At 46.9% G+C, this 27,309-nt stretch overlaps 1 protein-coding gene across 3 annotated transcripts in view; it reads right to left on the bottom strand.

Moving 5' to 3' along the window:
- The window catches only part of FBXL20 (F-box and leucine rich repeat protein 20), a 48,003-nt gene extending 21,129 nt beyond the window's left edge, over positions 1-26,874 (bottom strand). Inside the window, exons 1-2 of one of the 3 annotated variants that reach the window (XM_062018431.1) lie at positions 26,833-26,874; positions 9,040-9,101 (exon numbers count right to left, since the gene is read on the bottom strand). In XM_062018431.1, the coding sequence (XP_061874415.1) occupies positions 9,040-9,101; positions 26,833-26,853 (83 nt within the window). In that variant the 5' untranslated portion in view covers positions 26,854-26,874. Of the gene's footprint in view, positions 1-9,039; positions 9,102-24,061; positions 24,095-26,392; positions 26,570-26,832 lie in introns of those variants that run through there. The other 2 variants (XM_062018430.1, XM_062018433.1) reach the window with 2 other exon arrangements.
- Positions 26,875-27,309: the final 435 nt, after the last annotated feature.

The following is a 27,309-nucleotide window of genomic DNA, read 5'->3' as shown; positions in this document are numbered from 1 at the left end:
CAGGGACACTGAGGGGCTGCAGCATGGCCAGAGCTGGGCACTGAGCTGGGGAAGGGGCTGGAGCACAGGGGTGCTGGGGAGGGGCTGAGGGAATGGGGGTGTTGAGCCTGGAGAAGAGGAGCCTGAGGGAGACATGAGCACTCCCTACAAATCCCTGGCTGGAGGTTGTAGTGAGATAGGAATCAGTCTCTTCTCCCACATATGGAGTGATAGAAGAGAAAATGGGCTCAAAGTTGCACCAGGGAAGGTTTACACTGAAAGTGAGGGGAAAAAAATTCTTCACTGAGAGGGCTGTCAGACACTGGCACAGGCTGTCCTGGGAGGGGGTGGCCATATACGAGATATATCCCTGGAGCTATTGCAAAGCCGTGGAGCTGAGGGCTGTATGTTAGTGGTAAGCTGGGCAGTGAGCAGGCAGGGCTTGGACTTGATGAGCCTGAAGGTCTTTTCCAACCAAAACGATTCCACGATTCTATGGCTCATCTGAAAAACCCCTTCAGCAACAGCTTTCCAAAAGGCAGCAGCGTAAAAACTAACAGTGAACGGATCAAAGCCCTGCCACGGCCTGACTTTGGCAGATGGATTATTTCACAGTCTTCATATAGCTGTGCTCACGCTGAAGTGTTGCTAACACAGAGGCAGGAGGGGTTGTTTTGCCCTGCAACGCTGCAAAGCAACTTGCAGAGCCAGCTGACTGTGTCAGTAGAGTCCAGGAGACATGCTCAGTATGACACTGCTGTGGTCACTGCTTTGGGGTATGTCACTGCTCTACCCTGGCACACTCGAGCACTAAGGCCAACACCCTGGTGTTGCTGTCCTATTTACTGGGATAAGGAATTAGGCAGTAATGCTTTGCAACACCATACTGGGCTAAGACATCCATGCTTTGATCCCAGGCACATATACACCCCATCTGTGAATGCAGGAAAGCCCCTTGAAAGCTCTCCCATCCGTGTCAACAGATCAATAATGATGGTTAATGGTTACTCAAAACACGAAACAGAGGTCAAGTGGACAGGAGAAAGTTAGTAAGGTCTCCTTATCTCTGATAGCGACTATAAAAGAGTAGGATGAAATGCTTTTGCTATGACAATACAAGAGAACCCTTGCACATGTGCTTTAATGTTTTGAAGACTGCCAGGAAGAGAAGGCAAACGTTACCAGATGCAAGTGTTAGAGGTATGGGGCAAGCAATTTTGTTCCAATGCTATTTGCTATTTATCTGACAAGAGTATTTATTTTTACACAGCTGTCCAGGAGAAATTCTGAGAGCAAAAAAACCTTCACTGCTTCAAAAGTGTGCAGACCTTCTCCAGAGAACACTGTATACCCTGATTAGCAGTCATTTGGATACCAGTAGCACTTGAGACATTTCCCTACAAGACTAGGGGCTTGGGGGGCTATACCTGTACTTTCCTATATTCTCAGCAGGCCTGCTTGTGCTGCAAGACACCCAGAAACAAGCAGATGTTGCTGGCAGCACATTCTTTCTGTGTGAATGTTCTTTCTGTTATGAACTCAAACACCCTGTACCAAAACGTTACTGAAGCTCTCCTATAACCCCAAGAAAGCTGTATGATGCACTCATCTCCCCAGAGAGGTACAAAGAACACATTTTAACAAATAAATAGCACTGGTACTGATAAAGCTAGGGGGAGAGGTGCTGAGAACAAAGAATAAACATGGTGTCCACATAGATGAACTGCACTTTGTCCTAAATGATGAGGGGTCATCCAAGTTTCGTAGGCAGGTTGGTAGGTGCTGCTCACCTTCCCAGACACTGTGTACTTGGATATTGCTATATACAAACAGCAAATTCTGGCTTTTCAACTTTTAGGAGGGTACACAGGCAAAGCTGAAATGATAGAACAGGACACAACGATTGCCTGATCAAGCTTTCTTGACCTGCAGGTACATAAAAAGCGCTTTAGAAACATCTGTGTTGGTGGCAAAGGACATCACTGACAGAGGACAAACGCAGATTATTTATCAAAACACAGATGCTTATAGGTATCACATGGCTTCACAGAATGGGAGGGGTTGGAAGGGACCTTTACAGATCATCTAGTCCAAATCCCTGCTAAAGCAGGTCCCACCTAGATCAGGTCACACAGGAATGTGTCCAGGGGGAATTTGAAACCGCCCTGAGAAGGAGCCTCCACACCCTCCCTGGGCAGCCTGGGCCAGGGCTCCCTCACCTCAACAATGACATACTTTTACCTAATCTTTGAATGGAACTTGTTGTGTTTCAGCTTCTTTCCATCATCCCTTGTCCTGTCACTGGATACAACAGAAAAAAAAGTGCTGCCCCAACCTCCTGACACCCACCATTTAGCTATTTGCAAATATTAATGAGATCTCCCCTCAGCTTTCCCTTCTCCAGACTAAACAGCCCCAGTTCCCGCAGCCTTTCCTCATCAGGAAGATGCTCCATTCCCCTGATCATCTTGGTGGCCCTGCACTGGCCTCTCTCCAGCAGTTCCCTGTCACTCTTGAGCTGAAAAGCCCAGAACTTGACATAGGACTCCAGATGAGGCCTCACCAAGGGAGAGCAGAGGGGGAGCAGAACCTCCCTCCACCTGCTGCCCACACTCTTCTTGATGCCCCCAGGCTGCCATTGGCTTCTTGCCCACAAGGGCACGGTGCTGGCTCATGGTCAGTTTATTATCAACCAGCACTCCCAGGTCTCTCTCCTGGAGCTGCTCTCCAGGAGCTGCTGTCCCTCAGCCTGTGCTGGTGCAGGGGGTTGTTCCTCCCCAGTTGCAAGACTCTGCACTTGTCCTTGTTGAACCTCATGAGGTTCCTCTCTGCCCAAATCTCCATCCAGTTGAGATCCCGCTGAATGGCAGCACAGCCTCTGGGGAATCAGCCAGTGCTTCCAGTTTGGTGCCAGCAAGCAAGATGCTGAGGGTCACTCTCTGCCATCATCCAGGTCGTTGATGAAGATGTTGACCAAGACTGACCCCAGAACCCATCCCTGTGGAACACCACTGGCCACAGGCCTCCAACTCGTTTTTGTGCCATTGATCATCCCCCTCTGAGAAGGAGCCTCCGCATTCTCCCTGGGCAGCCTGGGCCTGTCATTCAGCCAGCTCTCGATCCACCTCACCCCTCACTCATCCCAGCCACACTGCCTGAGCCTTCTGATGAGGATGTAATGGGAGACAGTATCAAAAGCCTTGCTGAAGTCAAGGTAGATGACATCATCAAGCCAGCTGGTTATACCCTTGTAGAAGGCATCAGGTTGGTCAAACAGGATTTCCCCTTGGTGAATACCTGTTGACGCCCCTGATAACCATTGTTTCCTTCATATGTTTAGTGACAACATCCAGGATGAGCTGTTCCATCACCTCTCCAGGGATGCAGGTGAGGCTGCCCAGACTGTAGTTTCCCAGGTCCTCCTTCTTGCCCTTTTTGAAGATTGGAGTGACTTTGGCCTTCCTCCAGTCCTCAGACATCCCTCCTGTCCTCCATGATCTTTCAAAAATTATGGAGAATGCCTTAGCTTAACAGTCAAACATTCAGCTCGGTCAGGACATGGCAGAATAAGTGCTCTCCTGTGTTTCTGCAGTGCTCACAGACTCAGGGAGTTTGGTTTAAGATATTTCTCGTCTGTTCCTTGTACATCTCATTGTGAGACAAAATTTACAGTGACATGCTGAGATACACTGAGGCCAAAGGTGTGGAAAAGTGCCACTATGCACTTTACTGTTATGTTGTTTTGGGAACCCACTCCTGGATTCCGGAAGCAGTTCCATACTCATTGCTTAGAGACAAGCTGTCTCCTTGAATTCAATGTCATTTATTTATGCATGTATGTGAGCACCGAGGACTTATTTAGCACAATGTCAATGTACAACAATTCAAGGAAAGCCTGGGGAAATGAGAGAAGCTAGGGAAAATTCTTACTTTCACCTTATATTCCCACTTGCAGGACCAAAGAACCCCATACCAAACAACCTCCATGAGAACAGTGGCTGGGTCAACAACTATGCAAGCTTTCTGTATTTTCATTAAAATTGCTTTCCCCATGGAAATCCCAGGCTATTAATAACCACCTCATCCCTCTTGACCAAATTCTTTTCTACTTCCTGCTCCTCCCTTCCCAGTCTACCCACACAGCAAAAGGATGTCAACACAGCAAAACACTTGCTCCTCTCACCTCTGAGATGAATGCTGCTGAGCTTTGCCAGGAGTTCCCTCATCTAACTCAGAGGTTTTGGCTCTGAAAAGCTTCAGAGACTTTAGTGTTTTCTGAACTGCTCTTGCATTTGTTCATGGACACTGGCCAGTGACTCAGCTGAATCAAGACTGCAAAAATAAAATAATCACTCTTGCAGCTGTAGTCACTGCTGTGCATTTTGGTAATTTAAGAACTGGCACTAACTACCACCCCTTCACACAAGCTGGAGAAAACAGCAGGAGCACAGTAAAGACTTGCAGGCACAATGACCTGAGCTACGTTTTCTAACACAGCCCTGAGGATGGGCTTTGTCTCCTCCAAGTAGCTGCTGGAGGAACATGAGAAAAACCAAACCAACCCAAAACCCCACAGGGCTCAGCAATGACTAAGCAGTTGTTGTCTTCCAGAAGGAACAGAGTAGTGTGAAGGACAAAGTTCTTCTCCTCCACGGTTGTGGAGCAAGACAATGGGTCATAAACGCTGGGTCTCTATTCAGCAACCTGCACAGTACAAAATAAAGCAAAGGTAACCTAGATGTTCCCTTGAAATAATGCACATTTCTGCCAACATCCTCAGGCTCAGTTAAAACTGGACATGACAGTGGGGAAACATATTGTGCTGACGGGAGATGTTGATGCAGTTGAGTTAGTCAGCTTCAGATTCTCTCTCAGTAATAGAGGAATGCTAGAGGGGGATCATCCAAAGCATTAAACCCTTAGAAAATACTGCTGCTCTGGTCAGATTGGGTTTATCTGATGAAAGGAAGTAGAGTAGTTATCAGCAGAGTGAACAGTACTACTTGAATAATGGTTAGCCCAATTCTGCCTTAATAGATGAAAAGGCACATAGCTGGGCTGACTGCTGTACTCTCACATCTGTGTTTTTACTCTTCAGAGCTGACAGTAAAAAAATACTCCACACCAATAACTTTATCAGAGTCACAGGTGAAGGCAGGCTGAGTATTCCAAACAGGAACTAAAACGCAACTGGTATTGCAGCAGATTAAATTGTTTCACTGCAAGGTAACTTCCTAAGACCAGGGCTTTGCCTGAACAGTCCAGCACTGAAGAATTTAGCTAAAACACATTGCAGTTAGAGCATTTTTCAGGTTGCAACCTCTTAATCCACTCAGGGTTTTTTAGGACTCACTTTCCCATTGCCACTCTAATTAGATTAGGGTCAAGACTAATGAAATCCCTGGATGCTGCAGGCTTTGAGGTGAGCTAGCTTAGACCTTTAGCCTTACTAAAATTACCAACACCAACTTCTGTCAGTGACCCACCACTCAAGTTAAGTTTTGCTCTGTACTCATTTGATGCCCATGGGCTGGCCAGGACGAGAGAAAGGATAACGCTGCTGCCAATCCACCATCTTGCCTCCTACTCGGTCCCTTCCTTGTCCTGAGCAGAATTCAAGCTCCCAAGGAATAAATCAACACAGGGCTTGAAGGTCAGATGGCAAAGCCAGTGCCAGCAACCGGGACGTGCTGAAAACGGGCTAGCAGGCAGCAGGAGGTGGCACGGAGTGAAAGCCGCTTAAGCCAGGAGAGAATTGAAAACTGCTTGACCTGCCTGTGAACCAACAAGGAAGAGACAAACTCTGGCAGGCCAGTCCCCTTTGCCCTGCCAAGGGTAAGCTGTTTAGTAGCCCCACGTCATGCTGAGAGGAAACCTTCTTCAGGAAGCCAGCAGAGACCACCACTGCCACAGAAAAGCACGGCTTATGGCTGGAGTTCAGCCCTCAAAGAACAAATGCACCTTTCCACCTGGGCACAGTTTATGCCAGCACAGGGAAACAGGGACATGATTCCTCCCTCCAGGGAAATAACCAGCCAGTGCTGATGTGGACTACGAATTCACTGTCCAGAGCCACTGGGCCTGAAATGCAGTAGTCAAGGAATGAGGGTGTGAGGGAACTCTGTTTTTTGTTGGTTTGGCTCAAGTATGTAACAGAATATTCACATATAAAGGTGTAAGCTGCTAGAAGCTCAGCTGGCAGGAGACAAAGCTGAAGAGGGTACAGCTGTATGAGGAGAAGGATTTGTGACCCATCAGCTGATCTCTTACAAGCCCACGTGCTGCTAGACAGCTTTGTTTAGAGTCCTGCTCTTGGGGAAACACAGGACAAACGGCACCATTACCAGCATTGTGTTAGAGCAGAACACAGTTGAATCATGGACATGGTTAAAGGAGAGATGTCTGAGGACAGCCCTCCAGAACACTTCACACCTCCACCTCATCCTCCCAGACAAAAGCATTACTGGAGTTGCACATTTCTGTATCTTGGGGTGTGACAAAGGCTGTTGTTCACCCCTTTTATATCCTCCCACTCTTTATTTTGCTCAAGTACAGCTTTCCACTTTGCAACCACATACATGAGACATCAATGCCATCTGCAGAATGAACAAACCAGAGAACAAGACATTACACAGTGGCACTGCTTAAACACATCAGTCTTTGTCTTGTAGACAGTGATGCTCATTTACAGGAGATTCCTGCAGATAAATGCATCCAAGTTTCTCTTTCAAAGGCTGCACTGTCAATCCACAGTAATTAATTTTCACAGTATGCTAACAGTGAATTCCAACTCTCAAAACCACTACTTATGAACTTTAACGTTTATAAACTCAGTCTCCCGATTCCTCCTAGGTTCCACACAATCCTGAACACTTGCTTTGTTCTACAGCAGGTTAGGATGATTAAGGATATCAAGACACAAAAAGACAAAAACACTTCCACAGGGCAGAAGTGTGCAAACTGCTGAGAACTCAGCCACAGTGCAGCTTGCACCAACAAAGTCCCTTGCTTGGTGCATGGCCTTCCCTCCTACCACAAATCCTTCTCCAATTGTCTAGTAAGGTTCCTCAACACCAGCTACCTCCTTATGGACCAAGATGTGCTCATTGCCCCTACTCAGGATCATCTCACTTTGACCCATCCACCAGAAAACTCTCACTCAAGCTCTCATTAAGGTCCTGCTCCTCGGGAGCCAAGTGACAAACCTCTTCCTCTGAAGACCAGGCTAAATGTCAGTTAAATTCCAGCCTCTGGCCTTTTTCTCCCTACTTTCATGCCACACAGCTCCTTGCCTCACTCATCAGGGCTCCTCACAAGTTGTCCCTAGCCGATCACCTTACCACAAAGGCAAATCCTGGTTTTGTTGCACCTGCAGTATCAGTACCTACTGCTCCCATCAGAAAAAGAATCCTCCTCTCAGAAAACTCAGAGAGGCACTTTCCTCACTCTTCACATTCCTCTTTTGCTGCAAAACACATACATCAACAGTTACAGGCAAGTGCTAGGTGAAGACAACTGTAGTCAGAGACAATGGTTTGTCTGTACACCCATGTCAAAACCCAAATCCCTACACTATTAGTGAGGAAGACTGTGGAAGTCATGTATCTTGCTTTTGGATAACTAAAACCAGAACAAAAGAAACTGGATCAGATTGGAGATACCATTTCAGAGAACAGAGGAGGCACTGCAGTCAAAGAAGAGACAGTCAGGCTTTTTTTTCCCCCCTATTTATTTCACAAGCGAGCTTGAAGCAGTTTCCTGTGTCAGAGCTCCTCTCCCTAGACTTTTTATTGCTACTGAGTGCTGACAGCACTAGAGAGTTTCTTGCAGGGCAAGACTTTTGTTGGTGTTAATAATTCAAGCTGCCACCTGCAATTGCCTTCATCATTTACAGTCTGGCATCTCAGCTTAAACACTGATGAACACCACTTTGCTTCATGATGGCAAACTATCACCAGCCAGGTTACAATCTCTACTCTGCCCTGGTGAGGCCTCCTCTGGAGTTTTGTATCCAGCTCTGGGCTCCCCAGCTCCAGAGAGACAGAGAACTACTGGAGAGAGGCCAGCACAGGGCCACCAAGATGATCAGAGGACTGGAGCATCTTCCTGATGAGGAAAGGCTGCAGGACCTTGGGCTGTTTAGTCTGGAGAAGAGAAAGCTGGGAGGGGACCTCATTAACACAAGTACTTAAAAGGTGAATGCCAAGGGGACGGGGTGATGCTGTTTTCTGTTGTATCCAGTAACAAGACAAGGGGTAATGGACAAAAGCTGGAACACAAAAAATTCCACATAAACACAAAGAAAAACGTTTGGTGCTGAGGTGAGGGAGCCCTGGCCCAGGCTGCCCAAGGAAGGTGTGGAGGCTCCTTCTCAGGAGGTTTCCAAACCCACCTGAACACGCTCCTGTGCCCCCTGATTGAGGGGAACCTGCTTTAGCAGGGGGCTGGGCTGGATGAGCTCTAGAAGGTCCTTCCAACACCCATCATTCTGTGATTCTGTAATCCTGCCCTGTACACACATCCCACTACTCAGCACTGGGGAGGGCAAACACACAGGAGTGTGGGCAGAAACGGAGAGAAGGAGAGGGCAGAGCTGTCTGATGAGATCCACAAAGTCTATTCCATTTGATCTTTAACAACAGGACCATCCTGCCAGGTGCTGAACATTCGTGTCTTATGCATGAGGAGCAGGATAAAGCCTGCTTGAAGGTAACTGGAGCTGAGGAATTAACTTTTCTAAATGGAACACCTGAGAGAGGCAGAATCCTGCTCTACACATTAGCCCATACTTACCTTTCATTTCCATTAAGGACTTGTTTAGTCCTATGGCTCTTACACCTATAAAATGTGCAAGCAGCAAATCAATGTAGCATTTTAAAAAACAGACCTCAGAATATTCAGCAAAACCTGCTGCTTGTGTAGACCTTTGGTCTGCTTCTGTTTGCCTATGGCCCAATACAAGCTCATGACTTAGGAGAACACCATCCAAATCGGCTCCTGGCTGCAAAGGACAACACACACCACACAGACTCCAGGCTCACAAACTGGGAGGAGACTTACCGAAGCAGCAGCTCTTTTGGAAGTTTTTTGTTGATCACAGCTTCGTCATTGTTTGAGAACATCTGTAAACAAAAACAATTGAAAGAAGTTAGCTGTATATTTTCATTAAGGAACCCGCTTTACTCTAGGGAAGAAACTGCTGGTGAATGAGGCCATTTCAAGAGAGACATCTGGCCTGATACATTCTCAAAGGATAAACTTTGCATTCAAGCTTCCAAACTCCCAGGCTAGACCACAGTTGGAGAGAATATGACATCCAACATCATTTAAAAATGGTCCAAGAACGGATAGGTCAAATAGAAAGTGAGGTTTTTAATTTGTCTATTAAAGTCACTGACAATTAGGGTGTGTTTGTTGGCTGACTACAGGAAGGCATCACCTACAGCATTACAACAGGCTTCCATCTGTGTGTCAGCTCTGTGGAGGTACACTAAAGCACAGTAAAGTGTAACTACACCTCAAACAAGCATATGGCACATGTGTAGGAGGGAAGGACTATGACAAGCGCAGCCCTGACACCCAGCAAATGGAGGCTGAAGGCACAGTAGTAGCAGGGTGGGTTTCCATAACAGAAAAGGGCACAGGCTGCAGGTGAACAGAAGCCCAAAGAAAAAGTATGACAGTGCTCATATTGTTCTCACAGTAAATTGAGGGCAGTCCTTAGGAGCCATGAGGAATACACGTATGATTTCAAAATCATGAAGCACGGTTTAAAAGGGAGATGTGATCTTTGGTGCTGCATCGGGGGAGAGACGATTCTGGCAAAGCACTGAACTCTTCCAAGGTGAGAAAGAGACCTGTTTATCTGTGCAAACCACTATCACAGTGGCCAACATCTTACAAATCTGAAACAGTCCTTCAGACCAGATGAAATGATCTCACTAGCTGCAGGAAGACAGACACTTCTCTTTCCAACTGAGTCCTAAGAAAAACAGACAGTAAAGCCTCATGTGCATCTACATATCTACATGTATTAAAAAGCCATGGTATTGTCTTGTCCTGGTGAAAAAACAAACAAACAAACAACCTCCACACATTTATGCCTGTGGGAGGAATGATTACAGTGACCTGAGAACCCAGACTGCTGAGCAGTGATGCCTCATTCCATTTAGCAGCATGCCTTCAACACTTCCAAAAACAAAGCAGGGAATAATGAGAACAATTTAATTTCATTAATAAGAGTTTCTCTTTAACCTCTTAATAACTTGGAGTCTATTTTCCTAGGCCATATACCTGGTAAAAACTGCTGCTGACAGTACAGAAAGCTTAAAAGATTAGAATCACCTAAAAAAGATGATTCTAGTAGCTTAAGTTCCTCAAATCAATTTGGTTGTGTGTATGCAAAGCAAATAAAGCCAGTATCAGCTAGGTCACTTGAGTGGCAGAGGATCAGATTAAGAGTTAAAAAAGGAAAGTAAGATCTTGATGGCTTATGGAGCTGTAGGCTAGGCCTGACAGTCAGCAGCTTCTTCAAGCAGCAAATGTTCCGTACCTGAGCATCACCCCAGCACCATCACCTATCAAAGATCACTGCTTCGAGTGAAAAGCTAATGTGCTGCTCCCAAGGAGCTTTTCTGTATGCCCCAACCAGTGGTCACAAACCACCAACAGAATAACTCTGCGATTGCAGGAGAACACTAAATCCAGTGCTCTGAGAGCCAGGCAAACTTAAAAGCTGGGTTTCTGAATCACAGCTTGCTTTTTCATTATCTCAGGATACTGAACCATGATGCTGAACTGGGACATGAACTCTTCAGCATTCCTTCCCCAAATGCCATGCAGAGAAAGTGTTGTTCCCCCTCCCCATAGACACTTATCACTTCCTACCAGAAGACATCACAAGTATAGCAAGTCCTAAACGTTCCACTAGACAGGCAACTCGTCAGTCCATTTTGCAGATAACTCAAATGGAAGTTTTGCCACTTCCCCAGCTAACACAAATTCTGTGAAGTCTGTTTCCTCAGCAGATGGGACAGAGAAACGCCTCCTCAAGTCCAGGACTGCATTCAGCCTCGGTCACAAACGCTACCTGATGCCAGTCAGGTAACTGCCGTGTGCCACAGCAGGTCGGGACAGACACTGCTGAGGCTGCGAAAGGAACCAACGTGTGTGGGCAGTCTGGGACTGGATCATCCTATTACGTGGCTTACCTGATCATCAGGGAAATTAAGGGAATTCTGGGGAAAGCTCTAATGAAGGAGAAACACAGAGGAACTATTCACAGGAAAATGAGAGGATGATACTTCTTCCTCAGTTACAAAACCAGTAACAAACAGGCAGATCTATCCCTTTTTCCCATTATTGTCCGGGCCAGAATTTCACATGTGAGTCAGCACCCTCCCTCACAAAAAAGGGTGAGAGAAATTAAAGAAGCAAATCAGATAGCAGCAGGAGACTTCTGAAAAGGAACCAGACCAGAAGAGGACAGGCAAGGGGCAGGAAGTATTAAAATAGATTACAGCTGCAGCCAGCGAGCCTTTTCTGTCTCATCTGTACCAGCAACACGGTTTTGTCTGAATCTGAATTTTACTGTGAGGATGCAGACAACAGTCACTGCCTGTTGCCAGCTGGGATTGTGCATCACGGACACTCAAACAGCTTTGTGCAAAACGCAGGTAACTTCTTGACTTCTGCCCATCGTTCTGCTCCACAGACAAAGCTTACCTGCACTCCAGTGCAAGTCAAAGCCTCAAACTGCTTCTCCATAGAAGCTAACTTTTGACCAATACTACACTAAAGGAATGTTTTGTTTTCGTCTTACTTAAAAAGTCCTTTACTTTAATGTGACAAGGCTGAGGCAGGATGTGCACCCGGGGCGGGGAGAATCTCTGCTTGGAATTCCCCCTCCGCTGGGAGGCTGTGAAGGGCCAGGGTCCATCACCAGACCTGTTTTCTCAAGCTTTCCTGCAAAAACTTGGTGCTGAGATGACAGAGGCTGGGTGGAAACAGGCTGGATTGGGATATTTTGTATGTCACAGCAGCCTGTATTGCTAGTTAAATATGTCAATGGACATTCCAAGTTTCTGGCAAGTTCATAGAATAATAAAACCAGTCTGAAAAGAAATGTTGAGGCTATTTTAGACTTCCAGGCTTTTAAGATTAGGGATAAAAACTAAATGGGATAGAAACTAAATGGCCTAAGGCTGCTTTTCCTATCATTTATCTCAACATCCTTTAATACCAGGTGTCATTCAGTAGAATAAGTTATTCTTAACAGCACACAGAAAAATGTGTCTTTTCTGTATACACGTTTTGCACAGCCTGTATAAAGCACAGTCTTCCACAAAGCATCACGTTTGCTGCTGTGAGAAGCCACATCCCTGACACAGAAGAAAAGGAAGGGGCATGATGATGAAATCCCTCTTATGCTTCCAACCATCCAGGCAAAAGCAGACCAGCAGCACACCACTGGCCTTTGAAACAGCCTTTCCTGGCTAGAGCAGAAGGGATAAATCTAGAACAAACACCATGGAAGCAGATAACTAGACTTCAAAACTTGTATTAAATTAGTATGGATTGCTACCATCTGCTGCAAGGTGAAGGAAAACATGTCCAGTAAAAACACCAGAGATGGATGAGATTTAGAGCAGAGCACACAGCATTCCATGGTCATTTTACTACAAATCTCCTACGGAGTCTTCAGAGCAACATCTACAGAGAGTAGAAATGACAGCTCCAGCTGCCCAGTGCCAGAGCACACACAGGATCTGGTCATTGCTCAGTTAAACTGATTTAATTTTCCTGCAAATACTGCATTGCTCAGCTCTTCTACCAAAGCTAGAAAACGGTCAGAGATTGCTGAGTTCACCAGGGCATTTATGCCTACTAGCAACTTATTACTTCCCACAGAAGGGCATCTTACAACACATGAGATGTTTTGCACAGACATGTTGGCAGCAGAGCTGCACGTGGATCTACTTCCCCTATTCCAACTTGCCAGCTCAAAAGGAAAGAACAATGAGGATCTACCTTATTGCAACTCCAGTGGTCAGCACCAACTTTGCAACCTGAAGATACGACAAAACTGGAGAGGGAGACATGACACTTACCTCATAAATCAATCCCTTGTCTTGCAAAGAGGTTTTAACATTAATATAGTTTACATTTAATATTCAATAAGAGGAGAACTGTAACTGGCTCCCAGTTTAGAACAGTTGGGTACATAGAGTGCTTGGCTGGCACACCCAGAGGGGCCTGTTCTGGCAACGGTTTTTGAGAGTGGACGGCCACAGGAGCCAGCAAGGAGGGCAAAGGCAATCCATCCTTCAGTCACTCACAGGAACTTGCCAGGTGCCTCCAAATTCACGTACTCTTCCCTCCACTCTCTCACACTAACTAAAAGCCTGGAGATAACTCAGAAGACAGAAACCTCCTATTTCCCAGGGGGTATTTTTGGGCACTGCTGTTCATCTCTCCAGAGCACTGTCACCCAGAAGCATCCAAATCAAGTCAGTTTATGAAAAGAAAGAGACAGAAATAATTGAAAGATTGTGGCCATACACAAGTCACACAACATGGAATCGTTCCTTCAACAATTTATCCTGAATGTTGGTAATAAACACATGAAGGAAAAGATGGTTATCAGGGGGAGTCAACATGGATTCACCATGGGGAAAACCTGTCTGGCCAAACTGATGCCTTCTATGAGTGCATAACCCGCTGGCTAGACGAGGGCAGAGCAGAGGATGTCATCTACCTTGACTTCAGAAAGGCTCTTGACATCGTCTCCCATAACATCCTCATCAGAAAGCTCAGGCAGTGTGGCTGGGATGAATGGAGGTGAGGTGGATCAAGGGTTGGCTCAATGACAGAGCCCAGAGGCTGGTGATCAATGGCACAAAATCGAGTTGGAGGCCTGTGGCCAGTGGAATTCCACAGGGATGGGTTCTGGGGTCAGTCTTGGTCAACATCTTCATCAACGACCTGGATGATGGCAGAGAGTGACCCTCAGCATCTTGCTTGCTGGCACCAAACTGGAAGCACTGGCTGATTCCCCAGAGGCTGTGCTGCCATTCAGTGGGATCTCAACCGGCTGTAGTTAGGCAAAGAGGAACCTAATGAGGTGCAACAAGGACAAGTGCAGAGTCCTGCATCTGGGAAGGAACAACCCCCTGCACCAGGACAGGCTCAGGGTGACCTACTGGAGAGCAGCTCCAGGACAGAGACCTGGGAGTGCTGAGTGATAATAAACTGACCATGAGCAGCACCGTGCCCTTGTGGGCAAGAAGCCAACGGCAGTCTGGGGGCATCAAGAAGAGTGTGAGCAGCAGGGTGAGGGAGGTTTTGTTCCCCCTCTGCTCTGCCTTGGTGAGACCTCATCTGGAGCCCTGTGTCCAGTTCTGGGCTTCTCAGCTCAAGAGTGACAGGGAACTGCTGGAGAGAGGCCAGTGCAGGGACACCAAGATCAGGAGACTGCAGGGGGATCTCATTAATATTTCCAAATATCTAAATGGTGGGTGTCAAGAGGTTGGGGCAGCACTTTTTTTTCTGTTGTATCCAGTGACAGGACAAGGGGTGATGGAAAGAAGCTGAAACTCAACAAGTTCCATTGAAAGATTAGGTAAAAGTATGTTATTGTTGAGGTGAGGGAGCCCTGGCCCAGGCTGCCCAAGGAGGGTGTGGAGGCTCCTTCTCAAGGGGTTTTCAAACTCCCCCTGGACACATTCCTGTGTGACCTGGTCTAGGTGGACCTGATTTGGCAGGGGGGGTGGACTGGATGATCTTTAATGGTCCTTTCTAGCCCCTACCCTTCTCTGATTCTTCCCCTGAGTTTCTGAGTATTAATTCAGCTGTTCTCCTAGTCCTGCAGCAGTTTGCAAGGGCTTTGTGTGGGGCTAATAGATTGATTTTTTGCAAGGCATGGCTAGCAGCATAGAAGGCATAGTTGCTATTCAGGCAGTGGTTGTGTTGGATGTTCATTACAGGGCACAGCAACCCAAACTGGGTCATGTGCATGACATCAATAGAGAAGCAAGGTGACAGAGCTTTGCAACCAAGCATGCAGTGGATGACAGCATGTAATTATTAGTGTCCCTGCACAAGGAACACCTACATACATACTGTACTCATCACACATGCAAAAAGGGATGTGAACAACAGTTGATGCAAGCTCTGTACATGAAGCAACCCTGAGCAGGCACGTATTATTTGAGTTAAAACATAAAGCAGAGCATTGTGTCATTATTATAGCCACTTATTTAGCCTTTGAGCAAGTCACACATTGCCATGGACCAGGCTACAAAAGCATGGAGCATCTTGGTTCTCTCCTTCAGGTCTGGTGCCACACACTCTATCCTGCCCAGGGCTAACAGATATGGTCAATATTTAGCATTTAAATGAGGTGTCCACGGGCAGGACTGATTGAACAGCTGTGTGCACACAGAGACTGCACAACTCATGCCTATCACATGACACAAAGGTATTACTGGCAACTGCTAACACAAAAGGCAGCACAGCCAACACCTGTAGCTCCTCTCAGAAAATCCATGCTCCATATATGTATTTCACAAGTTCCTATCTGAGGGAAAGTTGCTCTGTTAACATGGTGGTGTCCTTATCAGGTTGATCCACTCCAGCAGGCAAAAGCTTCTCCAGTGAGAAGAGTGTTTATTCGTCAGTTTCTCCAGAACTTACATATTTGCTTCCAGAGCAGCTACATTCTCCACACTCCCATATCCACAGAATGTCTCACGTTGGCACACAGTTGTCTTTCCCAGCTTACAGAGAGCTGGACAAACCTCATAAGGGCTGCTCCCGGTTCTGGCTCCAAGCAGGCTCTGAGCTGCAGAGCTCTGTCGCATGGGCTGACAGAGGGAGTGGGAAATGCCTTCCTGTAACTGTCACATCTGGCAGGGGTTTGATTTTATTGTTGGGAAAGTGCTGGAGGAGTGCTCCTACAAGGAGCAGAAGACTTGTCTTTCACTTTTCTGTGAGTTGGGAAAAATACACTTGAGAAGTTTCTAAATAAGTTATTATTTCAACATTTAGAGCCTACTGGAAGTAATTGGGAATATCAATGTACAGAACACAAAACGCAGTTATTTCACGTTACCCTAAACACTCAAAAAACTACACTCTGTAAGCAATTCTTAAGTTACTGGCTGCATGTTTAAGAGAACAACAGTTTACTCATCTGACATACCAAGAAAACCTTTCCACTAGGAAAGGCAGCAGGGACTTTCTGTTCAATAAAAAATGCAGTTCAGACATACAGACATCAGACTGTCTTGCCTATACAACAGCAGGCACTGAAGAACACCATCCACTTTCCCAACATTTAGTTCTTATAGAGTTTTGACCCCTAAAGAGACAAGGAGCAGAAAAAGGACTGAGTAACACTGGCAGTCTAGAGTCAAGGCACACGTCCAAGACATATAGACATGCACATGCTCCAAGCAGCTCTGATGCCATTGCCCCCAAAATCTTGCTTTGTCAACAAACATGAAGGAATTTAACAGCATCGAATTTCAAGGTTGATCACAAGGACTCACTTGTTTTCAGTTTGACTGTTTGCAGAGCTTGTTCTTGCATAGGAACACATATTGTTACGGGCACCAAGGAGGAAAGGCGCAGCACCTCTCTCTGTGCTCTCTTACCTGGACACAGAGTCACACACTTCAAGACCTGTATTGCCTCGAAAAGTGCTGAAGAACTTAGTAGCAGCATCTTCAGCTGGACAAGAAACACACTACCAATAACATTAACAGGGTATCAAACGTCCGTGTTTGTGCTCGATGCAAGCTCACTGCCAGTGAGGCAGCAGTGCAATACAGCTGCTGCATACATCAGTGAGGGTGGGAGGATGTACTTACTGCCCAGCAGACAGACACAGCTGGTTTTCAACAGAACCTGCATCTGCCATCAGCAAGAGGAGGGGGGTGGTTTGCTTTAAAAAAATGTATTAAGAAAAAAATAAATCACACGAGGCTTGAGAAGCATCAGTGCCAAAGCCAACAACTGAGCACATGGAGTGAGCCTCGATGTGGACTTTGAACTCAAACACTTTTCTTCCAAAGGGTAAAATTCAAAGCTGAGGGGAGAAAAAGGGATGAAGCTTATTTGGAGCTTTATAGAATTAGTGGCTGCAAGGCTAGCAAAGGCCCTTGAACTGGTTGTTACACTGAGACCCACAATTCTTCATCTTAATGTTCACTCAAGTGAAAAATAACATGGGTTCTGGCACACCCAGACCCTTGAGAATGCAGACTGAAAACCCAAAACAGCTCAGGAAGCATGAGTGAAATGCAGTGAGTGCTGCCATAGCTGAATACAGGGCAAACTTGATGCAGAGAGACGGAAAGAAGATGGGTGTCCATTTTCAGTACAAAAAGCAATCAACTGAAGAATAGCAAGACATGGATAGAGGTGGGCAGCAGGAAAGTGAGGCAACAAACATTTCTGAAAGCACAAAAGCAGCTGAAGTGTTTCACATCTCTGTATTAAGCAAACTTCACATTAACAATACAGAATTTAAATGTATACCTTCTTAAAGGTCTAGGAAATATTAGCAAATATTGTAATTTAAGTGTCGCAACTTGTTTACTTGCATAACAGAAACCACCTAAGACAAAACTTCTTACAGCAGCCTCAAACACAAAAGGGTAACCATGTGCTGAGGATGGAATTTGAGCTGTTGTTTAGACCTCGAGCTCACGATCCTTGGTCCACAAGGAAATGCTGGCCAGATCCTCCACAACTGCTCATAACCACAGGAAATGAAGCAATTAAAACCAAAGACAGAAAACAGATTGCAATTATTAGAGAGTAAATAATGTATTCTGGAAACTGGCTTTAAGCTTGGAAAGGTAGGAAATCAACAGTTGCCATCAAATTAGGTATTACATAAGTAGCTGGCATGTTTTGTCAGTTCACATCCCCACCCAATCTGTACCATCAAGACACTGGGGAGATTAACCTTCAGAGTCATAAAAGAGTCTTTTACTCTTCTGAAGAAATGAAACATCTGTGCAAATTCGCTCAGAGTTTAAACCCTGACAACTCTGAGATGCCCTGTGAGGTGTTCTTCAGCCATACAGCTGCTGGCTCGCATCCAAAAATCTGGCATTACTGGTATTATTTATATCACTTTTATCCGCCACAGTCCATATGGAGGAGATGAACAGGCCTACTAGAGAGTCATTGAAACAAGGCAAGACACAAAAGCTGGCTCATAGCAGACAACTCTGATCTAAGGCGGGGGGGAGGGGGAGAAAAAAAAAGAAAAAGCTGAGTGTAAAACACAAAACAATAAAAATGTGGAATTCATTCCATATTTCCTTTGGAAATGCTCAGAGAAGCTTTGAAGTGACTTCTTACAAGCACTGTCAATATATACTAACACCTCTAGCTCTGTTCTGTTTGGAAGAAAAACTCTGATGCTCTTCCAAGGCTCAGATAACCGAAACGTCTGAGATGTGCAGTGAATGTGGGCTCGGAGTGCTCCTTCCCTGGTACAAAACTTAAAGGAAGCTGGAGTTGAAGTAGTCTGAGCTGCTGAACCAGAGGCAAAGGGAAAAAAAAAATCACTGCAGAGGTCCATTACAGAGAAATGACAGTGAAATACAAGGGTCCTGGAGGACATCATGCAAGCATCTAGTTGTTTATACCCACAAGCAGTGCAGACTGGGTGAATTTTCCTTCTAGCCTTTAGCAACATAGGGACTTAAAAAAAACCACACATCCCAAAACAACACAAACCCATCCAGCTTAATTTGTGTTAAGTCTCCAAGGAAAATGGCTGTTCCTTCTCCAAGGGAAATAGCTGCAGTATGGATGAGTCTGACTCCATTCTGCATTCAGTATCAAAGTTAAATAAACATCCTTCCCCCCACTCTTTCGTTTTCTGACTCAGCAACGCTTAAAAATGTGAGGTTGACAGAAAACAGCCAAGCCCTATAGAAATCAAGCCCACGATAAAGAACTGCCTGCTCTTCACACCTCTGAAGCAGCTGCGTAACAACACAGGAGCTGCAGCCCGAGAAGAAATTCATCAGGTGATTTATGTGCTGCATTTGAACAGTGAGAGCTCAAAGTCAGGTGTGCAGCTGAAATACCAGCAGAAGGCTACTTCTGATTTAAGAAACCCCATTTCAACTGGAAATACCACGTGCTATATCCTATTGGGTTTCTTTTATAAATTCATAGCTGCTGCCAGTCGCCAAACAGCCCCGTTCACACGCTTTTGGTCCATCTGATTTGCTCTTCTACCCCAGCCTTGCCTCTAAGACAGTTTTCCACAGAAAAAGCATTCCCACAGCTACACCTCAAAGCTCACTATGCTCATTTTAAAATGGAAAAGACACCACCAGCACCAGCCATTCACAGCAGTTTAGTCACCCGAATCTCCCAGCTGACCCAGGCTGCAGGAGACTCGCATGCCAGCGGTTTCCAGCGCACGGTGCTGGTGGGGACGTGGGGCAGAACCTGAAGCAGCTTGGTGACAGATTGGAGAGGCAGAAGCTTGCAAAGCTAATCGGCTTTGTCTTTACCAGAAGTTGTATCTGGTGCTGAATGAAAAACACTCTCTGAAAACGTCAGCAATGGCTCACAGGGCCAAGAGCTGCAGAGGTCAGTGAGTTGGTGTTGCACATTAAATAGACGGGCAAGCAGCAGAGACACCGCAGATGCTGTCAGCAAAGCTGGCTCTGGGCGTCTACTTGGTTTTTTTTAGCTTCATTAAAAACCTCAGCATTCTACAAGTGGTCACCTGGGTGTTTTATGACCTATTACAGATACTTGATTTAAAATGAATGCCACTTTCTCACACGCACACTGATCAAAGTTTTAAGTACACACTGTTTGCCCATAAAAGCAACATCCAAGACCCAGAAAGGAGGAGAGAATAAATAAGACAAAGACTTCCTGACTTCACAGAGACACAGTCTATGAATATGGACTCTGCTATAAATCACCCATCACTATATTTTCCTTCTCAGGGGCTTCTTTTGTCAAGGTAGCAGTTTACTACAGATACCTTTTGAATGGATTAAAAAACCCCCCATATGAATGGATTAACAAACCTCATACACTCAAACCCAAAACAAGAGATGTGCTTCAATATTTTCAGGCCAAAACTGGGACCCCTCTAGCTCTCCAAGCATGTATCAAGGCTTATCACAATTCACAGAATCACAGATTCTTAAGTGCTGGAAGGGACCTTGAAAGATCATCAAGTCCAACCCCCCTGCCAGAGCAGGGCCACCCATGCTTCTTTGATACATTTCTGATAGTTCTGTCCCTCTCCAAAGCTTACAGCTCTGCATTTACTGGTGACATATTTTTCCCACTATTGAGTTTGTATTCAAATGAGATGACGATGGCATTAGTGGCAAACGCGCTTGGAAACAAAGTCAGGCGATGGTGTCTCAAAATAAACTACCTGAGACGAGGTGTGAAGGGCATTGGGCGAGTTTGCCACACATAAAGGGATGGTCGATCTGGAAGCAAAACTGATAGATCAGCCAGGCATAGGCGGCCAGTAACTACACACAGACTCGGGCTGCTCCATGCAGCCGTGTGGTTTAGTGTCTCACACCGTATCAATAAGGCTGAAACATCCATCAGGCTGGCTTTCATAATGGCATGAGTCAGATGAAATACACACCAAGGTAATCCAGCCGTGAAAACAACAATTACCTGATCTCTCCGAGGCCTCAATTAATAATGGTATCTAAAATAAAATGAGACATCCCTGTGCACACTGGCTTTAACTCCCTTTCCTGTTATGCAAGTCACAGTGCGAGACGGACGCAGCCCAAGCAGCCAGGTACTCTCCTTGGAGCACACGTGCTCCTGGAGCCATCGTTCACAGTAGCTGCTCCCGTGGGATCACCCTGAGGAACCCCTGTTTTGTCACCAAGGCGGTGTTGGCCTCAGTAACCCACAAGAACAGCCCTCACCAGTGCTGTAAGCACGCATCCAGGCACCAGCGCACTGCTCTTCATGTAGCTCAAGCCAAGATGAGGCCTTACTGGTGCTGCCTCAGCAACCTTTATTGTGTGAGCACCAGCAAGGCATGGTGGGGGGGGAAATACAGGTTTTCTGGCATTTCTATTTCCTACCAAAATGACTGTTTGACAGAGCAAACACTTCCACTGCTGCCCAACTTGAGAGAACAACTCCTACAGGAGGAAGAGGAAGATCCCACTTGGGAAGAATAACAATACTATGTGTGACACAAGCTTGGTCTCTCAGGTGACATGGGATAAGGTCAAAACACAGACATAAACAAACACTTGTAAAGCTGTTGCTTTAGGTAAGCATGGCACAGATGTCCTTGTGGCTGCCCAGCACAAAGCCTATAGGGCCAGAGAGTCGAGAGACCAAAACCACCCCCAACCTCCCCCCAGTGCCAATTTAACAAAAAGATGCGAAAGAAAAGCAATCAGAAATGGTTTCTGAGATCTCTTTATCAAAAAGTTTGATAATTAACTTCCTTCCCCACACTATGCCTTCTTCAGCTTTTGGCAACTTGTCTACACATCAACTGTGCAGCATGTGGATTACAAACGAGAAATTCAGACAGTAACTAAGTTTTCCCCTCATTGCCCCCTCCTCCAACAAAAAGCTGCCTCCCTGTTGAATCCTTCCCAGTCGCAAACAATTTGACTTTTGCTTCCAGATCTCATCAGTACAGCTGAGGAGGAAGCACAAGGTATGGTTTACATCTCTATCTTAACATTTAAACAATCACTTTGCACGTAATAAAGTAACATTTTACTATTCATCTGCCAAAAAAAACCCACCCAGAATTGCTGCCTTAAAAAGTATTACATGTGTGTGTGCTATGAGACAACACTAAAACAACAAAAAATGGGGGTGGGGGGAGGGAAAAAGAGCAGAGAAAAGCCATCAGATTTTACACCTTCCCAAATCTGTATCTTTTAAGTTTTCAGTGTCTTTTCATTACTTACAGACCACATTATTAGACACTTGCCAAAACAAAGCCATTTGAACCAGACAACTCCATCTCTCAAGTGTGTTGTGTCAGCAAGAGCTTCTCTTGCCGAATTCTATGATATGCTGCAGTGAGGGTCCACCTCAGTTTTAGCAAGTTTCTGCTAGAAAACAGCAAGGAGAAGCACAGTGGGATGCAAAGGGTTCTGGATCCTCCCTGCCCACTTTGTGTCTGACTGTTTACATCACCCAAAATAACAAAGGCCTAAGCAGGAGAGGAGAAGCATAGGAACAGCCCAGCAAAGGCAACAAAGACAGCTCAAAAGAGTCATCTCTAAACCACAATGTCAAGCAAACCTGAAACAGGCAGACAGAGAAGAGCCAGCCACCCAACAGGTTTAAAAATGAGATTAAGGGAACTGAGATTATCCAATCCAGTGTTCTGAACAGGACTAATTATGAGAAGGCAACACAATTTTGAAGCACTTTAAGTTCTCATTTTGCTTTCAGTTTACCTCATTTCATGGCAGCTCTATACTCAAGTAATAACCGAGGAACTACAGAGGCCACCAGCACTGTTTGGGAGAGTTAGAATTCCTTCACACATGGAGGAGAGAAATGCTCTGAAACATGCTGGATTGATGCATTTGTCTGGCTGAAGATGCTCACCAGGTTGATACACTCATTCCTCAGCTGCATCCCTGGTGTTTACATATATTCTTATTTAATAGGACAAACTGCCTCATAAATGCTTTACAGCCAGAACTGACTCTTTGTTAATTGGAGGTTATGAAGCCTCCCTGAGAAAGCTGGAAAGGATGGCACTTTTTGGTTTTGGTGATGTTGTTTTTGTTTAAGGATATAAAAGAGATTACAAGCATTGCTCACAGGCTGAAGGAAAAAAGAAAAAGCAACTATAATTATTTAAGCCTCATAACGTGGCTCAATGCAACAGAAGACACCGGAGAGCAAGAGATCCCTGCACAAGGAAAGCTCAGGAGCTGGGTCTGCCCATGTTGAAGATGTCCACAACTGGTCCCAAGGCTGTTCTAATACTAAAGAAGCTGCTGTTTCCTAACAAATGCTGCTCCTGATCAAAGGCTTGGTGCCTGATCATCCCTTTCAGCTCCATGACACGTCTACATTAAGCACTAACCAATTTGGAGTAGTGTTGCCTGGCCACATCCACTCTGCTCTGACATGGAGGAACACGCTGCCCCAAAGCTGCTGCTTATTTCCAAAGCTGCTGCTTATTTCCTGAGGATGAGCTAGTGAGAGCAGGGAGTCAGTGAGAGCGAGCTGAAGACACCCAGTTTCCAGATGACATCCCAGCCCAGAGGAGCACAGATAGAACTGATTGAAGGAGTGATGAGAACCAGGGCCTTCGGAAGGCAAATCAGCCCTCAAAGATAGAGTGCCAAGTCAACCAAAACCATCAGGAGATGACATTCCCTCTCCTCTACCGTTATTTAGTGTAGTCCATCAGGCATCACACCCCAGGTACACCAGGACCCAGAGAAACACCAAATATTAGCCAGGACTGTGATCTGTCAGGGAATGCTCCACATTAAACCGACACCACAGAAAATTAGGAGTCAATCTGGGTAATGTTTTCCCTTTTTGTTTGCTTTGCTACAGTAAGTGGTTATTTTCCCTGTGGTGACCACACCTCCTGTAAAGGGACTTATTTAGAATATGCTTGTTTGGCTGGGCAAGCCAGAGTTCATGCTGTCATTTAGAAGACAGGGTTCCATTCTTCCTGGAAGGGATGCTGGCTACACGTCCCTACCAGAAACCACATGCAAGCCAAACATAAGAAGCTTAGCCCATATTCCATTATCATATTTTATTACTACAGTAAGGAGAAGAGATTACTAAATCCCATCTAGATTGGATTTTACAATGACCCAACAACACCAGTTCAGGAATCTGTTTATGTGGCTTAACAAAAAGACAGTAAACTGAGTCTGAAAATCTGAACAGAACTCCCCCTCAATAATTCTCTTGTTATTTAAAGCCTGAAAGAGTAAAAAAAAAAAAAAAACCCAAACCCAACATTAGTCACAACTCTGCATTAAGCTATTTTTACCCCAAGATAAGACTCCAGACATTCAAAGGCTCTACTTACCACTCCTCAAGTCAGAGGAACTACCACAGCAGTCAGCTCTGCGTCTAATCCAGAGGTAACGTGGAGGGCTATGTAGGAGGAGTACTAATCACCAAGCATTCAACCCCGTGCTGTCTTCCTTGATCTTACAACATTCAACAGCTCTGAATAGCAGCTTCCAGACTCAACACTTCTTTTTTTTTCTTTTGCATAATTGTCCTTATGTCACGTTAAACATGAACTATCACACTGAAAGGCACGCTCTCAGTCAGCAAGGAGGACTTTTACTTTTGAAGCACAAAAGTGACAAACTGTTTTCTAGGAAGTATGGCTGAATTTCTACCCATACTTCCCTGCTGAGAGAGAAAGCTATCTCCAAGTGTAGTTACACTAGTATTTTAGAAGGGTCTCAAACCAAAACACCCTACCTGGAAAACCATGTATTGAAGGCAAAAGAGTTCCAAACTCATCCTTTCCAGGATATATAGTTGAAGGTGTCAGAGATACTCAGTGCTAGGGCTAGTAAAAACATGTCTGATTTGCTAACCAAAACATATCTAAGATAATGTTTAAAGGCATCTCTTGCAGTTCAAAGCAAGCCTTTGTGTAATGCACAGTCTCTTCCTCTATAAATATTGAGTAGAAAAAATAAGCAACATAGACCTGGAACACTCCTGGAGCATTTTGCTTATTTCCAACTTGTCCATTTTTTACTCAGGAAAGAAACTAACATGTAATTCCAGCAAAAAAAAAAAAACCTCCACCCAAACCACACAAATCTCCACTCTTCTTCCCCCATGAATTGGGTTTATCTTGTTCCAGTACAACACTGAGCAAAAGCTCTCCCAACACTGGAATAAGATCCAGTATCTCAAGGCAAGGGCTAAGCAAGGGAGAAAGGTTGTTGCTGTATGAGAGGATGCTTCCTCACAGAAGACTCCTACCAACATGTTTTTATTCTTTACCCTGCCCTGTAACCAGCCACTCTGCAGTGACTAAAAAAAATAAAAGAGAGATCTGTGCAGCCAAGAACAGACTAGAACAGTAAATACAATCACCCTGGATCAAACATACTGCACATGCAGCCTTCTCTTTCCGAGTTCCCAGGTTTAGTTCAACGTTTTTATCATCTGGATGCCACAGAAATACAAATATTGTAACACTATTTACCCCGAAACCACTCTAAACAGATACACTGTTATTCATTTACAGGGGCTGATAGAGATTTTAGAGAGGAAGGCAACAAGTTTCACGTGGAATATTACAAAACCATTATTTTCTGCACCTTTCTCAGCTCCAGGGCCGGTTTCCTGGAGGATTCAACGCTGATCTCTGTGGAACTAGACACATTTTGGTTTACCATTAACCAGTATTTTCCCTTGATAGCCTTCCCATCCCCTCTCTACAAAGCAGGGACACAGACAGATCTTTATCATTTGGGGTTCTTTTCCTGTCATCTTGTCCTTGTACAGAACACGAGCCAGGCAGCCAAGAGATGAAACGTGCAGGTACTTTCATTCTCCACAACAGTCTCTTACAGTGAGGAAAAGTTAACCCCGGCTGCCGCTCTCCTTCCTAATCCCGACCTCCCCCTCTCCCCACCCCCTCCCGCTCTCGGGAGGGCAGCTGTGACAACAATGCAGAGCTAGGAGCATCGCTGGCTCCATCGCCTGCTTTGTGCTGTGTCCTTTGAATAGATCCTATTGTTTACTCTTTGCTCCTTCCCTCCTCACCATCCCCCCACCTCCCAGTCATCAAGTTTTTTCCCCGACTACTGCCCCAAAAAGATGCGTCGGGGCGATTCCTCGCCTCTTCAAGCCGCCGCCTCCTCCCCCGGCCCAGCCCAGGCTATCGTATTTTCCAGGCTCTATTTCCCCCATCTCCATGACCAACTTCGCTAGCACCGCTCACACCCGCAGCAACACGTTGGCAGCAGCCCCGCACTCTCACTCCCCGCAGCCCCGCTAAGGGAGTTTACATGGGAAAGGAGGAATGTGCACCCCCCGAAACTGGGCGGGCGGAGAAGCAGCTTCACAACAATATCCTCCAACCCCCGCCTCCGCCATGGGTCACAGGCCCGAGCTCCGGCCCTACGCTACTCCCGGACACCCACGGCTACACAACTGTCGTAAAGCCCCCCGCAGACCCCATTCATACAGCTCTCGGTCCCTCCGGCCACACGGCCGCGTTGACCAATTGTCCCGGGCTGGGGGGGGGGGGGGGGCGGAATCCTGCCGCTCGCCCCACACCCGAAAGCTGCGGGACACACACCCCGTGGCCCGGGCGCTCACCACCCCTCGCCTTCCCGTCTCCTCATCCGGGCCGGGAGGCCTCACCGCCCGGGAGCCTCACCTCAAAGCGGCTCTTAGTGACCCCGTTCATCTCCCTCCGCATGGCGAGGCCGGGCGGGGCGGAGGAGAGGAGGGTGAGGGAAGGGAGGAAAGGCCTTGTGAGGGCGGAGGGCCAGGGAAGGGGGGCGGGGGGGGTGGGTGCCGGAGCTCCGCGGCCTCCGCCCGCTGCTGCCGCCGCGTCTCCTCCGGCCTCAACTTCAACCCAAAACAAAAACACTCCGCACTCCGCACCTGCCAGCAACGCGCGCGCTCATTGGCCAGCGCCGGGGGGGGGGGGGGGGGGGGGGGGGACGGCGCGCGCGGGGAGGGGGGAGGGCGCGGCGCGCGCTGCGGCGGGGGGGAGCCCCCGGGGCAGCGGGGGGGGGGGGGGGGGGGGAGGGAAGGAGGATGGAAGGGTTGGGGGGGGACTGCTGCTCCAGCCCCCCACCGCCCCCAACCTACCCCGCAGGCCGCCGCCCCCATCGCGCCGCCGCCGCCGTCCTTCCGCCCCTCCCGGAGCGACCGGGGGGAGGGGGAGGTTGCGAGGGGCTCTCCCCCCCAACTCCCACCCCCCTCCCCGCCCCGCGACGCTGGGGGTTACGGCCGCCCGCCTCGCCTCGCCGGGGGCTTCAAAAGCCCCGCTGCCCTGAGTTCCAGGGGCCGTGAGGACCCTCCCTCCCCACGCGCGGGGGGCACTCCCAACGACCCCTCCCCCCAGAGCCATCGCGGGGACCGGGGGTCCCGGGTTGGGGGGGGGAGGGGGCGCCCCCCTGCCTCCCCGTTCCCTTCCGGGAGGAAAGGCCGCGGAGCTCGGCCAATCGCGGGCCGAGCTGCCGTGACGTTCTTGTGACGTCACTCCCGCGGGAAAATCAAGCGTGGCACAGATCCCCGCCTCCCCTCCCCCATTACCTTCCCTCCCTCCCCAGACTCGAGGCTTCT

This window comes from Colius striatus, chromosome Z (genome assembly GCF_028858725.1).
Source record: "Colius striatus isolate bColStr4 chromosome Z, bColStr4.1.hap1, whole genome shotgun sequence".
In the NCBI taxonomy this organism is placed as follows: domain Eukaryota; kingdom Metazoa; phylum Chordata; class Aves; order Coliiformes; family Coliidae; genus Colius; species Colius striatus.
Note: the sequence above shows the minus strand (reverse complement) of the source record. Positions and strands in the feature narration are given on the sequence as shown.